The following is an 18803-nucleotide window of genomic DNA, read 5'->3' on the forward strand; positions in this document are numbered from 1 at the left end:
CCACTTCCGGTCGGTGACGTACTTCCGCTTTGCTGGGCGCGCGGTGGACGGTCTGAAACGCAGATCTCGGCTTCGGCCGGGGTTTCGCGGCTCCAGAGCTCAGCATGGCTTCCTCACGAGCCTCCTCCACGGTACGGATGTCAGCTCACTCCGGCAAGAAGCGCGAAGGGGGCTGGGAGGGTGTTCTTGGGGGTTGGGGCCGCTCGGGAACGGGTAAGGCGGTGGAGGACTGGGGTGAAAGGCTGCGAGACTCGGTCCTGCCTTAGCGCTGCAGCGTTTTCCTGATCTCTGAGTGCTTGCCTGTGTTTTAGTTGATTTGCATCTCTCACTACAGCCCCTAACGGTAAATACCTCTTCCGACTGGTCCAAAAACGGAGCTCTGAAAGGGAGTAGTGTTGTGGCCCAGATGTATGTCTGTGTCAGACTTCTTAATTGTAATAAGGCCTTCAAACTTCATGTCTGTTGCCTTACGACTGAAAACGTTTGAAATGTGTAGGTCGGTAACTAACTTGTTCCCCCTTAATAATTGCGTTGGTTATTTGTTATCCTTTCTTTCCCCTGGGATGAGCCGAAGCCTCGGGTGTTTCATAAAACCCAAGAAGAGATTGCCACCGAATGATGTAAACATGTGCCAAAGCAAACCTTTGATAGAAAAATTACCAAAAGTAATTCACTAGTTTTTCCAGCCTCTTCCTATCTGCAAAACTTGTGATTAAGAGACCCCCCCCTCCCCCCGGCCAATCAGTGAAGATACCTTAACTGGTGTCCAGCTGTCCTTTGGGGAGGAAATAGGATTGAAGCTCCATCCTTTGGGGGAAGCCTAGTGAATTGCTAAGACTGAGCCTTAAGTTAATCCAGGTCTTTGATTTAGCAGGCAACCAAAACTAAGGCACCTGATGACTTAGTTGCTCCTGTTGTGAAGAAACCACATATCTATTACGGAAGTTTGGAAGAGAAGGAGAGGGAGCGTCTGGCCAAAGGAGAGTCTGGGATTTTGGGAAAAGAAGGACTTAAAGCTGGAATTGAAGCAGGAAATATTAACATAACCTCTGGTAAGATGCAAATTGTGAGTCCCTCATTATCTTTGTTTTATAATGTCAAAAAATTCTCAATTTGCATTTTTATAAGGCCATCCTTTGCCTACCCCAGTTAGCAACATCCAGAGAGACTTTTTCTTAAAACCTTTTATACAGTTTTTCTCCCATTCACTTGTTAGTAATTTTACCAGGAATTTATTCAGTGTATATTGAAGTTTATTTATTTTGAGAGAGAGAACTCGAGTGGGTGGGGCCCTGTTCAGCACAGAGCCCGATGTGGGACTCAAACTCATGAACCTAGGCAGAAAGTAAACCTGAGTTGCAAGCTTAACTGACCCATACACCCCTAATAAGTATGTGTTTGGATTCAAATTGATTCCATTTGTCTTCTGAAGATCTAACATAGTTCTGGCATTGATTTGAAGCTACTGTGGTTTGTACCATTCTCTCCTTTTAGTTCTCCAGTTTTTGCACTCAATGAAATATGTTTTAAACTAATAGTTATTTTGGGGCGCCTGGGTGGCGCGCTCGGTTAAGCGTCCGACTTCAGCCAGGTCACGATCTCGCGGTCCGTGAGTTCGAGCCCTGCGTCGGGCTCTGGGCTGATGGCTCAGAGTCTGGAGCCTGTTTCCGATTCTGTGTCTCCCTCTCTCTCTGCCCCTCCCCCGTTCATGCTCTGTCTCTCTCTGTCCCAAAAATAAATAAAAACGTTGAAAAAAAAATAAAAAAATAAATAAACTAATAGTTATTTTTATTTTGAAAGAAATGAAACTAGAAATGTGTGAAGTAGAAAATGTTGTAATCCTTATTAACTGGGTTTTTCAGTAATTTAATAAAGCTGTAAAAATTTGTAATTTTTTTCATAAATGAAATTGTGATGTACAGATTGTTTTTATTTTTTATTTTTGAGAGAGAGAGTGAGTGCACGAGCAGGGGAGGGGTCAGAGGGAAGGAGGGAAAGAAAGAATCCCAAGCAGGCTCCACACTCAGTGCGGTGCCCGACATAGGGCTTGATCCCACAACCCCGAGATCATGACCTGAGCCAAAATCAAGAGTCAGACAACTCAACCGACTTGACCACGCAGGCCCCCCCAATTTTCCTGCCTTTTAAAGCTGTGCCATTTAGTTTTTTGTGTTTGACACAATCTAATAAACTCAGAAACAGTAAACTATGAATTTATGTACTAGATTAGTTCCTAGAGGTATACACAGACTCCAATTGTAAGACATTTTTTTCCTATTTGAAGAAGATCTGGTGATTATGCTGATATTGCCTGTTCTTTTTATAGGAGAGGTGTTTGAAATTGAAGAGCACATCAGCGAACGACAGGCTGAAGTATTAGCCGAGTTTGAGAGAAGAAAGCGAGCCCGGCAAATCAATGTTTCCACTGATGACTCAGAGGTCAAGGCTTGCCTTAGAGCCTTGGGGGAGCCCATCACACTCTTTGGAGAGGGTCCGGCTGAAAGAAGAGAAAGGTGTGCCCTTTCTAAATTTTTACCCTCATCTTTAATCACAAGGTTCTACTTTCCAATTTTAGTTGATATTTGTAGTAAGACTTTAATAGAACATCTTAGGTAATGTTAATAAAATATGTTACTCAGTTGTTTTTATATAGTGTAGCCCATGATCTAAGTAGGCCAAGTTTTTTACTCCATTACTAATTTTTTTTTCTAAACTATGAATAGGGTGTTAATATACGAACCCCCCTTCCCCAGTATGGAATTATGAGTTGGGTAAATATTTGTTGTCGAACTTGGAACATTTAGACAACACGCTTTCTTTGTCAGTGACATAAAACATAACGATAAGTACTTTTTGGTTATTATTGAAAGGTTATTCTTCAGATGATGTTCCTCTTGTGATTTTAAGGTCACAGAGTCTCTTAGTGACAGGCTAGTCGTACACAGTTATGAGGACCTCCCTTGTCTTTCCACTGTCCCATCTCTCCCTTTCATCATTTTTTTTCCCCCTGGTTTGCATGGTCTGTGCATTTAGTCACTAAACGTCTCCCATTATCTCGTGTCCATTAAATAGAACCAATAATGTTGGGCCTGTTTAAATAACAAGGGGGAAAAAAAAACCAACAACACTGTGTACCAACCCAGTATCTTACAAAACCAAGCTGGCTGGCCACAAGGTGGGAGGAGCGGAGAAGAGGGGGCAGCTCTGGGCAGGTAGCTGGGGGCCAGGAAGGGCTAAAGGACAGACAGAAAAGGCAGCTCCCAGATGGGAGGGGGCTGGTTGTCCTAGTGGGGGAGGGGTGCAAACGGTACTTCAGAAGAGTGGAACTTGGGGAGGGGACCAGTCAGTGCTTTCTCTACCAGAGCACAGTGTTGGAGGAAGTGCTCTGTGCCACCGCTTGCCTACCCCTGGCACTAGGAGAACTGAGCCATGAGCTCTGGGTATGATGGGCTCCTCTGAAGCATGGATGACAGCCTGCCCCTCCCCCCCCGGTCCCCTTTTCCTTGAGGCTCAGCTACTCCTCACTTACTGCATTTATTTAGTTTGGGCCCTTACCCCTCATTTATTCATCAACAAACCGACCACTGCCACATTGAAATTGCTCTTTATTAAGGTCACTAATTTATCTTTACTAAGAATAGCCCGGGTACACTGTCAGCTACTCCCTCTTTGAAACACTCCCTTTCATAAACCAAATCCTAATTTTTCTCCTATTTCTCTGGCTAATTCTTCTAAGCCTCTTTCTTTCCCCTGCCTAACCTTTATATACTGCAGTTCTTTGTCTTGATTCTACACTCATCCTGGGTGATGAGATCCACTCCTGTGGCATTGTTTACCACTTATATTCTGAGGACTCCCAGGTCCCAATTTGTAGCCTAGATATTCTGTAGGTACTTCAAATTGGACATGTATAAATCAACTCATCTGTTTCCCTCCCTTCTCCTATTCTCCTTTTAAATAACATTACCATTCACAGTTTTCAGTTGCGTTACCTCCTTTGTAACCCATCAGCAAAATCTAGTCTGTTCTAGATTTGTGCCCAAATCTACCTTCTCTTTTCTCTACCTTCATTGCTTTCACACCTAGATGATTGTAATAGTCCCAGACTTGTGGTATTGCTTGCTTAAAATCCAACAGTGTCTTCTTATTAAACATAGAGTAGGGGTGCTTGTGTGGCTCAGTCTGACTCTCGATTTCATCTCAGGTCATGATCCCAGGGTCATGGGATCGAGCCCTACATCAGGCTCCTGACTGAGCATGGAGCCTGCTTGAGACATTTCTCCCTCTCCCTCTCTCTCCACACACTCCCTCTCTCTCCCTGCCTTTCCTTCTTCTCTCTCACTCTGTCTCACTCAAAATAAATAAACATTAGGGACGCCTGGGTGGCGCAGTCGGTTAGGCGTCCGACTTCAGCCAGGTCACGATCTCGCGGTCCGTGAGTTCGAGCCCCGCGTCGGGCTCTGGGCTGATGGCTCGGAGCCTGGAGCCTGTTTCCGATTCTGTGTCTCCCTCTCTCTCTGCCCCTCCCCCGTTCATGCTCTGTCTCTCTCTATAACAAAAAAAAAAAAAAAAAAAAAAAAAAAAACGTTGAAAATAAATAAACATTAAAAACAACAACAACATGGAGTAAAAAAAACTGTGGATCATACTCTTTAATCTTTTGTGCCTCTCTTCCCGAATTTAATAGACTTAGTAGCCTTAAGGGTCTTCCTGGAATACTCAAACTCTTTTTCTGTTTTTCCACTTAATATTTCTTTTTCCCCTTTTTTTTTTTTTAAGTGTTTGTTCACTTTTGAGAGAGAGACAGAGTGGGAAGGGAGGGGCAGAGAGAGAGGGAGACACAGAACCTGAAGCAGGCTCCAGGCTCTGAGCTGTCAGCACAGAGCCCGACGTGGGGCTCAAACCCACAAACCATGAGATCAGGACCTGAGCCAAAGCTGGATGCTTAACCAACTGAGCCACCCAGGCACCCCTCCCCTCTCTTGCCTTTCAAAGCCTTTTTATTCTTTTGGTTTCAGCATAAATGCCACCTTCTCAAAGAAGACTTTTATCACCTGACCCCTTATAAAGTAAGCCCCTTCTTTATTACCTCTCATAGAATGTTACTCTCTCAATAGCATTTACAAAGGGTATACTTTTAGTGTTGTTTGTTTATCTTGCAACCAACAGCAAAGTCTTACTATGGCGACCCTTAGGTGAATGTCTCGAGTCCCTACTGCCTCTGTCTTAATTCAGACCACCATTAAGATTCCGGGGATTCCTAAATAGTAGACTGATTTCCCTGCCTTTATTATTCCCTCTTCAATCCATTCTCTCTACTTCCCCAGGGATCTTTCTCAAAGGTAAACCGTCTTTACCATGGCATGAGGAGCTCTTTGTGACCTGGCCCCTTCTTCTGTTTGTAGCCCTAGCTTTCACCAGCCCTTTTCTGGCACTTGGTGCTCCAGCCATACTGAACTATTTGTGATTGCAAGTTCAACTGTTTTGCTGTCTCCAGACCTTTGCATTTGTTGAACCCTCAGCTTCAGTTGTCCCATTCTTGACCTGTCGACCTTACTAATTGAGGACTCAGTGTAGGGAACACCTCTTTGAAACCATCCCTGATTTTCCCTTCAAGCCTAGGTTAGGTATTTCTTTTATGTTTCCCCTCAGTGCCCAGCACTTACCACTGTCAATACTTACTATAACGTATTGTGGTTCCCTGTTACTTTCTGTCCATCCACCTTCTCCCTTCTCCGCCCGCATTCCCAACCCCCAGGATTATGCTACTTGGAGTGAAGAACTGCTACTTAGTCGTTTTTGTACACTTAGCACCTCAGTCCGTAATGCAGCACATTGTGGCATGGAGCAAAGGTTGGCTGTCTTCACAGACCAAGTGGTAGCAGTGTTGGGGCTCGTTGACTCTAAACTGAAAACAGTAATTGCTTATAGTTCAATTTAAGCAATCTCTAAATAAAGAAGACCGAGTGAAAGAAATCACACTGGAGGGATGCCTGGGTGGCTCAGTTGGTAGAGCATGCGACTCTTGGTTCTTGGGGTCGTGAGTTCAAGTCTCACATTGGGTCTAGAGATTACTAAAAAAATGAATAAACTTAAAAAAAGAAGAAGAAATCATGCTGGAAGTTTAGGCATGATATAACTCTTAAGGTTGCTTTAAATGGAGAGAGTAGGGCAAGCTTTCTCCCTTCTTAGATACATTTTTCCTAGCTTTATCTCAACTCCATTTAAATTCTGGTCTTTTTTGTTACAGGTTAAGAAATATCCTCTCAGTGGTTGGTACTGATGCCTTAAAAAAGACCAAAAAAGATGATGAGAAATCTAAGAAGTCCAAAGAAGAGGTAAAATATGTCTTTGGCGTCACAGTAATAAAGTGAAGGAAATGAGGGGTTAGTTCTCTCATTTTCTGTTTTCAGGGTTTGCTTTGCTAGAGGGAAGGGAAGTTTTGAGGATTCTACCATTCAGGAATAATTGTTGACCGTAGTTTGTGGTTCCTGTGTGGGTATAAATGAAGGTAGGTAGGTTTCAACACATGGAAAAAACCATAGCATTCCTAGTGTAACTTCTAACAAGGAACCGGAAGCCATCCAATAAGAGTTCATAAAAACACAGTAGAGGGGCACCTGGCTGGTTCAGTCAGTGGAGCATATGACTCTTGATCTCAGGTTTGTGAGTTCAAGCCCCACATTGGGCATGGAGCCTACTTTAAAACACACACACACACACACACACACACACACACACACACACACCGTAAAAAGCACACACACCTGATTTCATCCTATGACTGAACTAATTCACCTTTTTTCTAGGCAGTTACAATAGAGAACTGACAGCTAGGAGGAGCAGGAATGCTTCAGACTTAACATTTCTGCTCTTAATTTAAATTTCAGTATCAACAAACCTGGTACCATGAAGGACCAAACAGCCTGAAGGTTGCTAGACTGTGGATTGCTAATTATTCGCTGCCAAGGTACAGAGAGCCTCTAGAAGGAGAAAGAAGCATATTTTTTCTTGTTTTCTCTTAAGCAGTGATGATCTGTTTTATAAAGACTGGTGGTTCTTAAATGAAACTGATGGTAGGGATACTTGTGTGGACCTTTGTTTCCAGTCTGTCTGTTCACAGTAATGTTTCTGTGTCACAGGGCAATGAAACGCTTAGAAGAGGCCCGTCTCCATAAAGAGATTCCAGAGACAACGAGGACCTCCCAGATGCAAGAGCTGCACAAATCTCTCCGGGTGAGATGCTCTCAGTGATTGTCTAATATATTAAGGGCTCTTAACTACACATTAGATTTCCTACTTCGACCTGCCTCTTGGAAGGTACAGGCAACTGTGGCAGTTAAGGTGGCAGGAACCTGCTGTAATTAGGACTCAACAGAGGCCTGTGGGTCTACACTTCAGTTCCCCCTTGAATATGTCAAAGCTGTACTTTAGCTCTCTCTATGGTTTTCCTGGGTGTGTTGAGCTGACACAGAAACTAGTGATACTGCTAGTGTAAAAGACAGCATGTGAGTTCCAGGTGAGCCTTAACTCCATTCATTAACATAAGTATCTCCTAACAACAAAAGTGTAAAAGAATCTTGTGGGGGTGGGAGGGTGGCTAAAACCAGAAAGTTGTTTTTTTTATTGTGGAAAAGCCAAAAAACTCTTGGATCAGCCTATTAATGATTACTGTTTGTCTTTTCTTTTTTTTTTTTTTTTTTTTTTTAAGTCTTTGAATAATTTCTGCAGTCAGATTGGGGATGATCGGCCTATCTCCTACTGCCACTTTAGTCCTAATTCCAAAATGCTGGCCACAGCTTGTTGGTAAGTCCCATGATATTTTTTTCTTAATTGGAGGATAGGTTCGGGGGGGGGGGGGGGGGGGAGGGATCAGCCTTTTTCTTAGGTGCTCATTTCTGTTTCCTTTTCCTCTGCTTCTCATGATCGTACCAAACTAGAGATGCCAGTACTTTCCCCTTATATTATACAAGATAGTCTGGGTATAATATTTCTGCCTGTTCACAGGGGACACCAGAGATCTATGACACATCAGTCATGCTCTTGATGCTAGCATTTTGGAGCAGATAAATAGTGGATTTATAGACTGACCAGTATCCACACCTCAGTATAGCTTTTCTTTTTAAGTTAGATAGCCCAGGCAAGGTATTCTGTAAGCTTCAGTTGCCTTATGTGTAAAGGAGGATGAGATAATGTTGTAAACCATTTTACCTTAATAGTGCGCCTTATGTGGTAAGGACTCAGTAAACACGAATTACTGTTTGTTGTTGTTGTTTTCTAGTTATTGCCACATATGCAGAAAGCCCTTAGGATGTGATAATTTTGTTGTTCTATTTAGTGATTCAGTTATTTTCCTGGGACATGGCCATCAAGTGAGAAGAGAAACTTCCTTACTTTGCATGCACAGGAACTACTTGACTAGATAGAAATTGAGCCTGGTTCAGGAGAAAGCGAAGGACCTACACAAATCCCCCCGCCTCTCCAAGCCTCCGCTACCTTCCTTAGAAGTAGAAATGATCATTCCCGCATTATGTACCTCACAGGTCTATTATAAGGATCACTGAGATGATAGGAATAAAAGTAATTTGTTGGAAATTTTCTGAAATAAAGTCTTTTTAAAAAATTTTAGGGACTTTGTAAGTAGTAAAGTGCTCTTCATATTTAAGGAGTTAGTATGATTATTAATATTACTGTTGGATAGTTTAATTTGTCCTCTTTTTCCTCACTGATCACTCTAGACGTTGAGGAGAATAGCTTGTGCTATATTAACTACAGTCCTGTAGAGGCCTCGGGTTGCGTGAAGACGTGCATATAGCTTTCTTCTGTAAACCATGAAACGATAAGCTTTCTTTTTCTGTGTGCCACTGTAAAGTTTTTGGGGGGTGAGAAGAGATTGTGCTTTAGGAATGTTACCAAGGTACCTTTTCCTTCCCAGACCAACCCTGGCTGAGATGCTTTCCTTTGTATTTGATAGGAGTGGGCTTTGCAAGCTCTGGTCTGTTCCCGATTGCAACCTCCTTCACACTCTCCGAGGTGAGTTAGAATCTTGTTTATATGTCACTCGTTTTCCCAGCGTGAACCCTCTTCAGACAGTGAAACTAATACTCTGCCTGACACTCAGACCCAGTGCACACAAGATTCATTTTTGATTTGAATTGACAGGGTTTGGTTTTCTCTGACCACAAGGTGGGAACATAATGACCTTATACACAAACCACTATTCTCTTGTGTACAACCCCACTCTGGCATTGTACAGTCTCTAGACCAAATAAATAAAGGTTGTTTGTGTTTTGCACCTTTTTTATTTTAAGTTTATTTATTTTGAGAGAGAGGCAGTGTGAGGGTGCGGGAGCAGAGAGAATCTGAAGCAGGCTCTGCATTGTCAGCATGGAGCCCGATATGGGGCTCGAACTCAGGAAACCCTGAGATCATGACCTGAGCTGAAATCAAGAGTCGGACACTTGACCGACTGAGCCACCCAGGTGCCCCTTTGTTTTGCTTTTTTTAATGTAATTTAAATGTTTTGTTTTAAGTTTATCTTTCATTTTGAGAAAGAGCATGAGTGGGGGAAGGGCAGAGAGGGAGGAAGACAGAATCCCAAACAGACTCCACTCTGCCAGTGCAGAGCCGAGAACAGGGTTTAAACTCAAGAAACTGAGATCATGACCTGAGCTGAAACCAAGAGTTAGATGCTCAACCAACTGAGCCACCCAGGCACCCTTGTAATTGAAATATTGATTTAAGTTAAAACAGTTTTGTTTTGTTTTTTTAATTTTTTTTTTCAACGTTTTTATTTATTTTTGGGACAGAGAGAGACAGAGCATGAATGGGGGAAGGGCAGAGAGAGAGGGAGACACAGAATCGGAAACAGGCTCCAGGCTCTGAGCCATCAGCCCAGAGCCCGACGCGGGGCTCGAACTCACGGACCGTGAGATCGTGACCTGGCTGAAGTCGGACGCTTAACCGACTGCGGCACCCAGGTGCCCCAAAACAGTTTTTTTTTTTTTTTTAATAGTTGAGTAGTCACTTTACTATTACCTGTCCACATGTTCTCTAATACTTGTCTGTATTACTCATCATAGTCTGTTTTCACACATAAATTATAAGGAGTAGGGGCCCGCTTCTGGGAAGGGAGGGGAATAAATTAAAAAAAAAAAACAAACAAACAAGTGGGGACCCTTTAACTTTCATCTCTTACACCCCTTCAGGCCATAACACAAACGTAGGAGCAATTGTATTCCATCCAAAATCCACTGTCTCCTTGGACCAGAAAGATGTCAATCTGGCGTCTTGTGCTGCTGATGGTTCTGTGAAGCTTTGGAGCCTTGACAGGTAAATATTACTATTCTGTCCATACTGCAGTCACTAAGGTAAATAATTGCTTGATTGGTCCTTGGGACCTGAAAATCTGGCATTTAACTCCAGAGATGATCTTGAGAGTCCAGGGAGTTTGGTGTGAATGTGGAATGTAGGATTTCTTTCTTAGACCTGTTCCCACCAAAGGAGTTGGGTCCGGTTTTTCTTATTTGTTAACTTTGGACCTCGATTTTTGCCTCTAACATAGTGGCCATTGTTTTCCCACTCCAGTTATTCTGGAAAGATATATTTACACTCCTATGCAATACATTGACATTGGAGAAATGCACCATTTGGTAGATTGACTAAAGATAATATTCTTGGCAGCACATTGGTTCCTAGCAGATGGGTACAGGGGAGAGGAAAGTGAAGTTCTGTCTGACAGTCTTGCCAAGGAACTGATGTCTCCTCCCAACTGCTTCCTCCTTTGCCTAGCCTGTATTCTCCCGTTATAACAGTTGATGTTGTTGTTGTTTTTAACATGTTTATGATGGTTGTATTCCAAAAAATTCTTGAAAGCACTTTGCTGGCTAAAAGAAATCTGAATTCAGTTGCTTAGTTTTTTTTTTTTTTCTTTGGGAAAGCACATGAGACTTTAATTCCAGGTTTCTGTAGAGGGCTAATTAGTTTCTCCATCCTTTGCCAGATAGGGTCTGTCTTCTGAGCAGAGCAAGTTTTAATTGGCTTCATATCACTTAGCAATATTTGTTCCCCTAGGGCTTTGATTAGCTCTATGTATGCACATTGACAAAGTTCCCTTTTTAATTGCCCTCCTTAGGGTTTGTGTTTATTTCCTTTCACTGGTGTTTCAGAACTTTTTTTCTGTGATTACTGGGGAAGAGAATTTAATGGTTACCAAAACGAAACTAAGCGTCTATTTAGGAGTTCCTTTTTTCATGTGGATCCTTCAACAAGCTAAAGTTTGAGGAAAATTTATCTGTAATCCACTTGCACCAAAACTGTTTGATTTCTGTAGCTTCATATCTCTATCAAAGTATGTTTTCTTTCTAGAATCTTAACACTCCTTTGGTGTAAGGAGACTATTTTGCTTGTCAGGCTGAATTATCTTTTATTTTTCTCTAATCGTAAATGAGAACAGCATTAAGAGTTGATTATCGGGGCACCTGGGTCGCTCAGTTGGTTGGGCGTCTGACTTAAGCTCAGGTCACGATCTCACAGTTCGTGAGTTGGAGCCCCGCATCAGGCTCTCTGCCCCTCCTCTTTCACTGTGTCTCTCTCTCAAAAACAAATAAACATTTAAAAATTAAAGAGTTGATTATCACAGTGAATTGAGATATAGAAAGATAGATAGTTGTTTATCGAAATACTTTGGGCAGTTTTACCTTGTAAGCACATGAAATAGTCCCGAATCTTTTAAAACTTGGGAAAGTAACATAAATTGTTCCTTAAATTAAAAAAAAAAAAAAAAAAAAAAAAAGCCCTGCATTTTTAATAAACTATGAGTTTAGTTACATAGTCTCTTAAATCATACAGAATGGGTACATCGGTTACAACAGTTAACAAATTCAATGAACATTTATGACTATAAAATAGCTCACTCACTTGTATTTGTTTCTTTTTCAGTGATGAACCAGTGGCAGATATTGAAGGGCATACAGTACGTGTGGCCCGTGTAATGTGGCATCCATCAGGACGTTTCTTGGGCACCACTTGGTAAGCCATCCTGTTCTGTTCATACAGGCCCATGGCATGTTGTTAACCTTTACGACTAACTGCCAAGTAAATTTTAAGAACAGAAATCTTCAAGTAGGATTTTCTTGGACTGCAATGACTCAAAATCCGAAAAGAGTGTTATAAAGTTATTGCCAAGTGTATTTGCTTTTATTTTTTTCTTTAGTTTTTTTTTTTTTTAATGTTTGTTTATTTTAGAGAGAGAGAGAGAGAGAGACATAGCAGGAACAGGGTAGGGGCAGAGAGAGAGAGAGAGAGACCCCGAACCCTAAGTGGGCTTCAGGCTCTGAGCTGTCAGCACAGAGCCTGACATAGGGCTCAAACCCATAAACCTCAAGATCATGACCTGAGCCAAAGTTGGATGCTTAACCAACTGAGCCACCCAGGTGCCCCCAAGTGTATTTGCTTTTAAATTGCAGTTAATCAGAAATTTCAGTCACTAATTGCCAGAAAACTAGAACTTTCACTTTTTTTCTTTTTTAAGGGAGTCGGGGAGGGGCAGAGAGAATCTAAAGCAGGCTCCATGCTTATCGTGGAGCCCGATGCGGGGCCCAATCCCATGACCCTGGCGTCATGACCTGAGCCAAAATCGAGTTGGACGCTCAACCAGCTGAGCCATTTAGGTGCCCCATATTCTCTTTACCAATGTTTTGTTTTGTTTCTGCCACACGTTGTATTGTAATTTCTCTGCTTACAAATCAGTCTCCCTTTCTGGAGTACCTGGCTGGCTCAGGCAGTAGAACATGTGACTCTTGATCTCTGATTTATAAGTTCAAGGCCCATGTTGGGTGCAAAGATTACTTAAAAATAAAATCTTTAGAGCCGTCTGGGTGGCTTAGTCGGTTAAGCATCCGACTTCAGCTCAGGTCATGATGTCACAGTTTGTGAGCCCTGCGTCGGGCTCTGTGCTGGCAGCTCCGAGCCTGGAGCCTGCTTTGGATTCTGTGTCTCCCTCTCTCTCTGCCTCTCTCTGGCTTGTGCACACAAGCACTCTCTGTCTCTAAAATAAACATTAAAATTTTTTTCAAAAAAAAAATAAAATCTTTGTTAAAAGAGTGCAAATTGGTTTCCTTTTCTGGTTCTGTAAGTTCATTGAGGGCAGAATGTGTTAAAGAACTTTTTAATTGAGATGTAATTTACATGTAATAGAATGGACTTATTTTCATGCACTCATGTAACCCACATTCCTTTTAATAGAATATTTCCATCACCCTAGAAAGTTCCTTCATGTCCCTTCCCAACGGACTCCCCCTTCCAGAGCAACCACTGATCTGATTTCTATCGCTGTAAATTAATTCTGTCTGTTCATACTATATGAATTCGTTTGTGGCTGGCTTCTTTTAGTCAGTATGTTTTTAAGATTCATTTATGTTGCATGTTTCCTTTTTTTTTTTTTAATTTTTTTTTTTAATGTTTGTTTATTTTTGAAAGAGAGAGACCAGAGACAGCATTAATAGGGGACGGGCAGAGAGAGGGAGACACAGAATCTGAAGCAGGCTCCAGGCTCTGAGCTGCCAGCACAGAGCCCAATGTGGGGCTCGAACCCACAAACTGCTAGATCATGACCTGAGCTGAAGTCGGATGCTTAACCGACTGAGCCATCCAGCTGCCCCAGAAGTTTCTTTTTATTGCTGAGGAGTATTCAGTTGTGTGACTCTGCCATAGTTTACTTATCCCTTGTCTTACTGAAGGACATTTGGGCTTTCTCCAGGTTTGGATCACTCAGAATAAAGGTGTCACGAACATTCTCATATAGTGCTTTATACGAACATGTTTTTGTTGTTTAAGGTGTTTTTCGTTTTTTGCTTTTTACGTTTGTTTAAGTAATTTCTACCCCAACGTGGGTCTTGAACTCATGACCCTGAGACTGAGTCACGTGCTCCACCAGCTGAGCCATCCAGGTGCCCCTCTAGTTGCATTTATTAAAGAGACTTTGTTTTCCCTATTGAAATGGTTTTAGTGGTCTCATTTGAATATCTTTGACCAAAAATGTGTAGGTCTCTTCCTATACTTTCTCATCTGTTGCATTGATCTATTTGCTTATTGTTCTTTGTCTCCCCAGCATCAGTTGAAGGCCCAACAAATAGTCAGTGAGTAAAAAAACTTAACAGTTGAACTGAGAAAGAAAGAAGGCAACAGCCTTTGCTGGGCCATTCTTAGGAAATTGTATTCTTAAAATAGCCACTGAAGTAAGTTACTAGGAAGTCCATGGTTTCCCAGTTAGCACTCAAGACAGATATGCTTAGTTGTTGAGGTATTGTTTATACCAGAAAAGAATTTCTTGTTAATACGGTTGTACAAGTAGTTTCAGAAGCATAATTTAAGCTACAAGTGTTTATAACACATTGTAGGAACTGAATATCTGCTAGTTAATTTCTAGTTAATTTTTTTTGTAGCTATGACCGCTCATGGCGCTTATGGGATTTAGAGGCTCAAGAGGAGATCCTGCATCAGGAAGGCCACAGCATGGGCGTGTATGACATCGCCTTCCATCAGGATGGCTCTTTGGCTGGCACTGGGTAAGCCCTTTTCCACATAGCCAGGGGCAGCTCAGTGGTTCACCTCTTACGTATGCTTGCTTCCACGGAGAAATGGATTCAGAGTGTTCATCTATAAATTCTTTTGTCAGGGGACTGGATGCATTTGGTCGTGTTTGGGACCTGCGTACAGGACGGTGTATCATGTTCCTAGAAGGCCACCTGAAGGAAATCTATGGAATAAATTTCTCCCCCAATGGGTAAAATAAACTCATTGAATGACGGGTGGGAAGGTTATTGGTCAGAATGTATCTTTGTTTCTGACTTCGATACTACACCTGATCCACAGCTACCACATTGCAACCGGCAGCGGTGACAACACCTGCAAAGTGTGGGACCTCCGACAGCGGCGCTGTGTCTATACCATCCCCGCCCATCAGAACTTAGTGACCGGTGTCAAGTTTGAGCGTAAGTTTTCCTCCCGGTTTGCCCGTTCACAGGACAGGCAGATTGTACTTCACGGAATGCAGGCTAGGCTTTGGCTTCACTCGGAAGTGTGACAGGAGAGGATTTGGCCTCTGGTGAAGAAGGCCAAATTCTAATTTCCTTCGCCGTAGCGTATTTTCAGACACAGCTCTGGCACAGCTTGCTTCTTGTTTCAGGAAGTAAAGAAGACTTTCATAAATGTTTGAGTCATTTTTTTTTTCCATGAAAGTTGTAAGCACTGAATCCTTAATATTACTGTGAACAGATTGTCAGGGAAAAAGCCAGAAGAACTTAATAATGTTACTTGTTTCCCTAAGTCTGCTTGTAGTCCCTTTTTCCTGGAGGCCTTATAGGAATGTAGATGAGAATGTTGGACTTTTCCAAATGGGGAAATCCCTTCTTTTTCAAAATCATGTGTTCTAGCAGATTTTTGTGCTTTTATTTTCTTTGCTCTTTTGATATGTGAATTCCTCAAGCAGCTCCCCTTTTCTCTTAAAGCTATCCATGGGAATTTCTTGCTCACTGGTGCTTACGACAACACAGCCAAGATCTGGACACACCCAGGCTGGTCCCCACTGAAGACTTTGGCTGGCCATGAAGGCAAAGTGATGGGCCTAGACATTTCTTCCGATGGGCAGCTCATAGCCACTTGCTCTTATGACAGGACCTTCAAGCTCTGGATGGCTGAATAGGCAGGACCGTGGAAAAAGGACTCTAACCTCAAGCTCTCCCTTAAGAACCATTTTCAAAAGAAAGGGATTGATTTTTTTTGTCCTATCACGTTTTTTGCCAGTTATCGTGTGTAGACCCTCTAAAGAATTGGATCTCTGGGCCTCCCTCCACTCCAGGTAGGCAGCCAAGTCTCTGGGTGTTGATGAGCCCATTTCATAGTTGAAATTTTAATTTTCATCTTCAAGCCCTGCCATGGACTGCGTAGACATTGTTTTTGTTAAATCTTTTGTTTGAATGCCTTGTTGCCTCCTTCACAGCACTCAGGATTGTGACTGGTTCCATTTTTAATTTTGAAACTTGGCTTTCCATTACATGGTACATGCTTCAGGACTACATGTGACCCACAGAGCAAGGTGGCTGGCCCGTAGTCTGGAAGCCCTCAACTTAAGAGGCACTTCTCACCACACACTGGTTAACCGATGCCTGACAGTGGAACCTTTCCTCTACCTTCAGAAGGGAGATGAAGAGGTAGACCACAGCTGTACTCAGAGCAATGCAGCAAAGAAGATTTTACCTCTTCCTGTTGAGTTCAAATGGGATGCTCACTGCAACAGGAAGCTCAGAACTGAACATTGGCCCTGTCAGAAAATATCCTCCATTTTGCTCTGAAGTTTGGCATCCTTCGTGTCAGCCCAAAGCTAGGCCATCGTGTCAAGATGCAGTGAAACTTGTAGGACGCAAACGTGAAGTCTGTGTTGTGCCACCTCCTCTGTGTTGGTTAGAGGATGCACCCTGTGTGTCCAGGTGACTGGAAAAAACCCTAGTGGGCATTCCTGGACATAAACCTTTTTCTTTTTTTTCTTTATTACACACTTGCTAGAGAGTAAAATTCTGTCATAAAAACTGTCCTTTAAAAACTTATTTTGTATCGTTAAGCATTTTCTGAATCGCAGCCATCGGTCCATAGAAACCCCCCCGCCTTTTTTTGTTGTTGTTTTTGGTTTGAGATACAACGGATGATATTAAATATGGCTTATTCCAGTTCCAGTCTCCTTATAGTTTTTCATAGAGACTGTTGGACTGTGGGCCAGACTAGCGGTGAGGCGTGTCTGGACTCTGTCATTCGTGCTCCTTGGTCCTGCAGTGGTTACCTTCACCTCTGTCCATCCCAGATGTCCAGCCACTGAGCACTGGGAGGACACGGTCCATTCTCACAAAATACAGGAATTGGGAAGAAGAAAGGCATTTGAGAAGGGCTTCTATGATGGCTTTTCCTTAAATGTTGAAAACACTTTCATTTGCAGTTCCAGAGAGCTTGACAGTGGCTTTGTCTAATTCTCCTTGGCAAACTGTGAGTGTGTGATGATATAGCTAAATATTCTGTTTCATTTAATTTTAATTATAACCAGATAGTTGCATCTTTTGAGTACCTGTTAAGCTTCTGAATTACCAGCTCTACCCCCTCTTGGGCACTTGGCATTTCACTATTATTTAAGTATTAATGGGCTCTAGTTTCCTCCATAGTTGGGCATGAAAAATAATTCTTTGTTACTACTTTTGTAGTATGCATGCATGAACTAATAGTGAACGTTAGTGTTTTAGCATGCAATTTGGATATAGTGTGTTAACAAAGGTTTTTCGTTTTTCAAATTTGAATTTTACTATTAGTGCCGTTAAACTTTTTTTTTTTTTTTTTTTTTTTTGGTTGTTCCAAGAGATGTAGAGGTAGCAGTTGGGTGAGCACATTTTCACGTAAGCCTTTGGCAAAACAGTTACCTTGTGGAATATACATTTGTGCTTTGGAAATATTGTAAGGAAACAGCTGAGGAGCATAAACCAAATGTAGCATTTCATAGTAACGGTGAGATAAATATGAGAGCCACCACTTAAAGGACCTAACTTACTGCCTAGAGACTGTGCCAGGCATGTTCAGACACCTCATTTAATCCTCCCAATCTTCTGAATTATTCTCCTTTGATAGAGCTGAAGCTCAGAGAAGTAACTTGCTCAAGGTTACCCCATCAGTGAGTGGTGGAGCCTGGCCTGTCTTCTGTGACCTTATGAAGAGCTTTCATAGGGCTATTGAGTATGTTGGCACCGCTGGTCAGACAGAATGACCAGTCTGGTCAGCGTGGCCTATTTCCTGTACACATTTTAGCCACTCTACCCTTTATACCTCCCTTTTGATGAGTCGCTGCATCTCTGCGTCTGACTTCATGCCAAAGGGAATTACGGTAATTTCACCACTTCTGCCTCATGAACTAATGAAGCACCTATAGTGTCGACAGGAAACTGTCTTGGGGTAGATATCTTGTTGTGTAGAACTTTCTTAAACATTGCAGCGAGTCTTAGCATCCCTGGCCTGCGGAGTGCTAAAAGCCAGAAGCACAACCCACCCCCTTCGTTGGACTAGCAAAATGCTTCCAAACATTTCTGCGTGCCCCAAGTTTAGAACTACTGAGTGTGAAAATAGAAGACGCCCTCATGTTAAATATACCCCTCCCTACCCAAAAAACTCAGATCTACATTTTTCCTTATGTGGATGGTCTATCAGCCACCGCAAGAGCCGCTGCAATTCTATTTTGACTAAAAGGCTTCACCACTTAACTAGCTGGGCGACCTTGAACTAGGTAGCTAAACTTGCGGAGCCTCAGTTTCATCTGTAAAATAGGGATGAGGCTTCCCTCACTCGGAGCAGTAAGCTCCAGTGCAGAGCAGTCGTTCTGGGCTTCCGCCCCCCACCAGCTGCTGTCCCTTTTCTCATGACTCAGAGAACACGGGAGATCACTGCCTGATTTACCTGTCACAAGGTTAAGGAGCAAGGACGTGTAAAGAAATGAAGTCAGTGGGGAGAGGTTGAGTCCCAGCTTCAGTGCAATTATCTTTGATGGCACGAATGGAGAGGTAGGTGCTAGTCCCCTGGTGGGTTACGTAGTGGCTTTCCCATTTTGTAATGGAGAATTTTCACCTTGGCCCTTAACACCATTTGATTTTACTGAACACAAAATACAGGTCTTGGCTATTTTGGAATACCTTGTATGCAAAGATCCCTTAATTTATAGAAGCTAGTTCTGTTAAGCACAAAAATTTATTTAGAACAAATAAAACCAACTCAGTTTC

At 42.5% G+C, this 18803-nt stretch overlaps 1 protein-coding gene across 4 annotated transcripts; it reads left to right on the top strand.

Annotated features, from left to right (window-relative positions):
• The first annotated feature begins 2 nt into the window (after positions 1–2).
• Positions 3–17106, top strand: PRPF4 (pre-mRNA splicing tri-snRNP complex factor PRPF4). 4 transcript variants are annotated; one of them, XM_040482003.1, is made up of 14 exons: positions 3–131; positions 875–1052; positions 2327–2513; positions 6251–6338; positions 6891–6970; positions 7143–7236; positions 7712–7806; positions 8975–9033; positions 10209–10332; positions 11941–12030; positions 14445–14567; positions 14678–14785; positions 14875–14993; positions 15510–17106. In XM_040482003.1, exons 1-14 carry the CDS (start codon positions 105–107, stop codon positions 15701–15703), a joined length of 1566 nt encoding a protein of 521 aa, XP_040337937.1. In that variant the 5' UTR covers positions 3–104; the 3' UTR covers positions 15704–17106. The 4 variants fall into 4 exon arrangements, with proteins under 4 accessions (XP_040337937.1, XP_040337936.1, XP_040337935.1 ...); XM_040482002.1 differs by having other exon boundaries at positions 17–131; positions 872–1052; XM_040482001.1 differs by lacking the exon at positions 3–131 and adding an exon at positions 239–665 and having other exon boundaries at positions 872–1052.
• The last annotated feature ends 1697 nt before the right edge of the window (positions 17107–18803 follow it).

Source organism: Herpailurus yagouaroundi, unplaced genomic scaffold (genome assembly GCF_014898765.1).
Source record: "Herpailurus yagouaroundi ecotype Mexico unplaced genomic scaffold, PumYag 160, whole genome shotgun sequence".
In the NCBI taxonomy this organism is placed as follows: domain Eukaryota; kingdom Metazoa; phylum Chordata; class Mammalia; order Carnivora; family Felidae; genus Herpailurus; species Herpailurus yagouaroundi.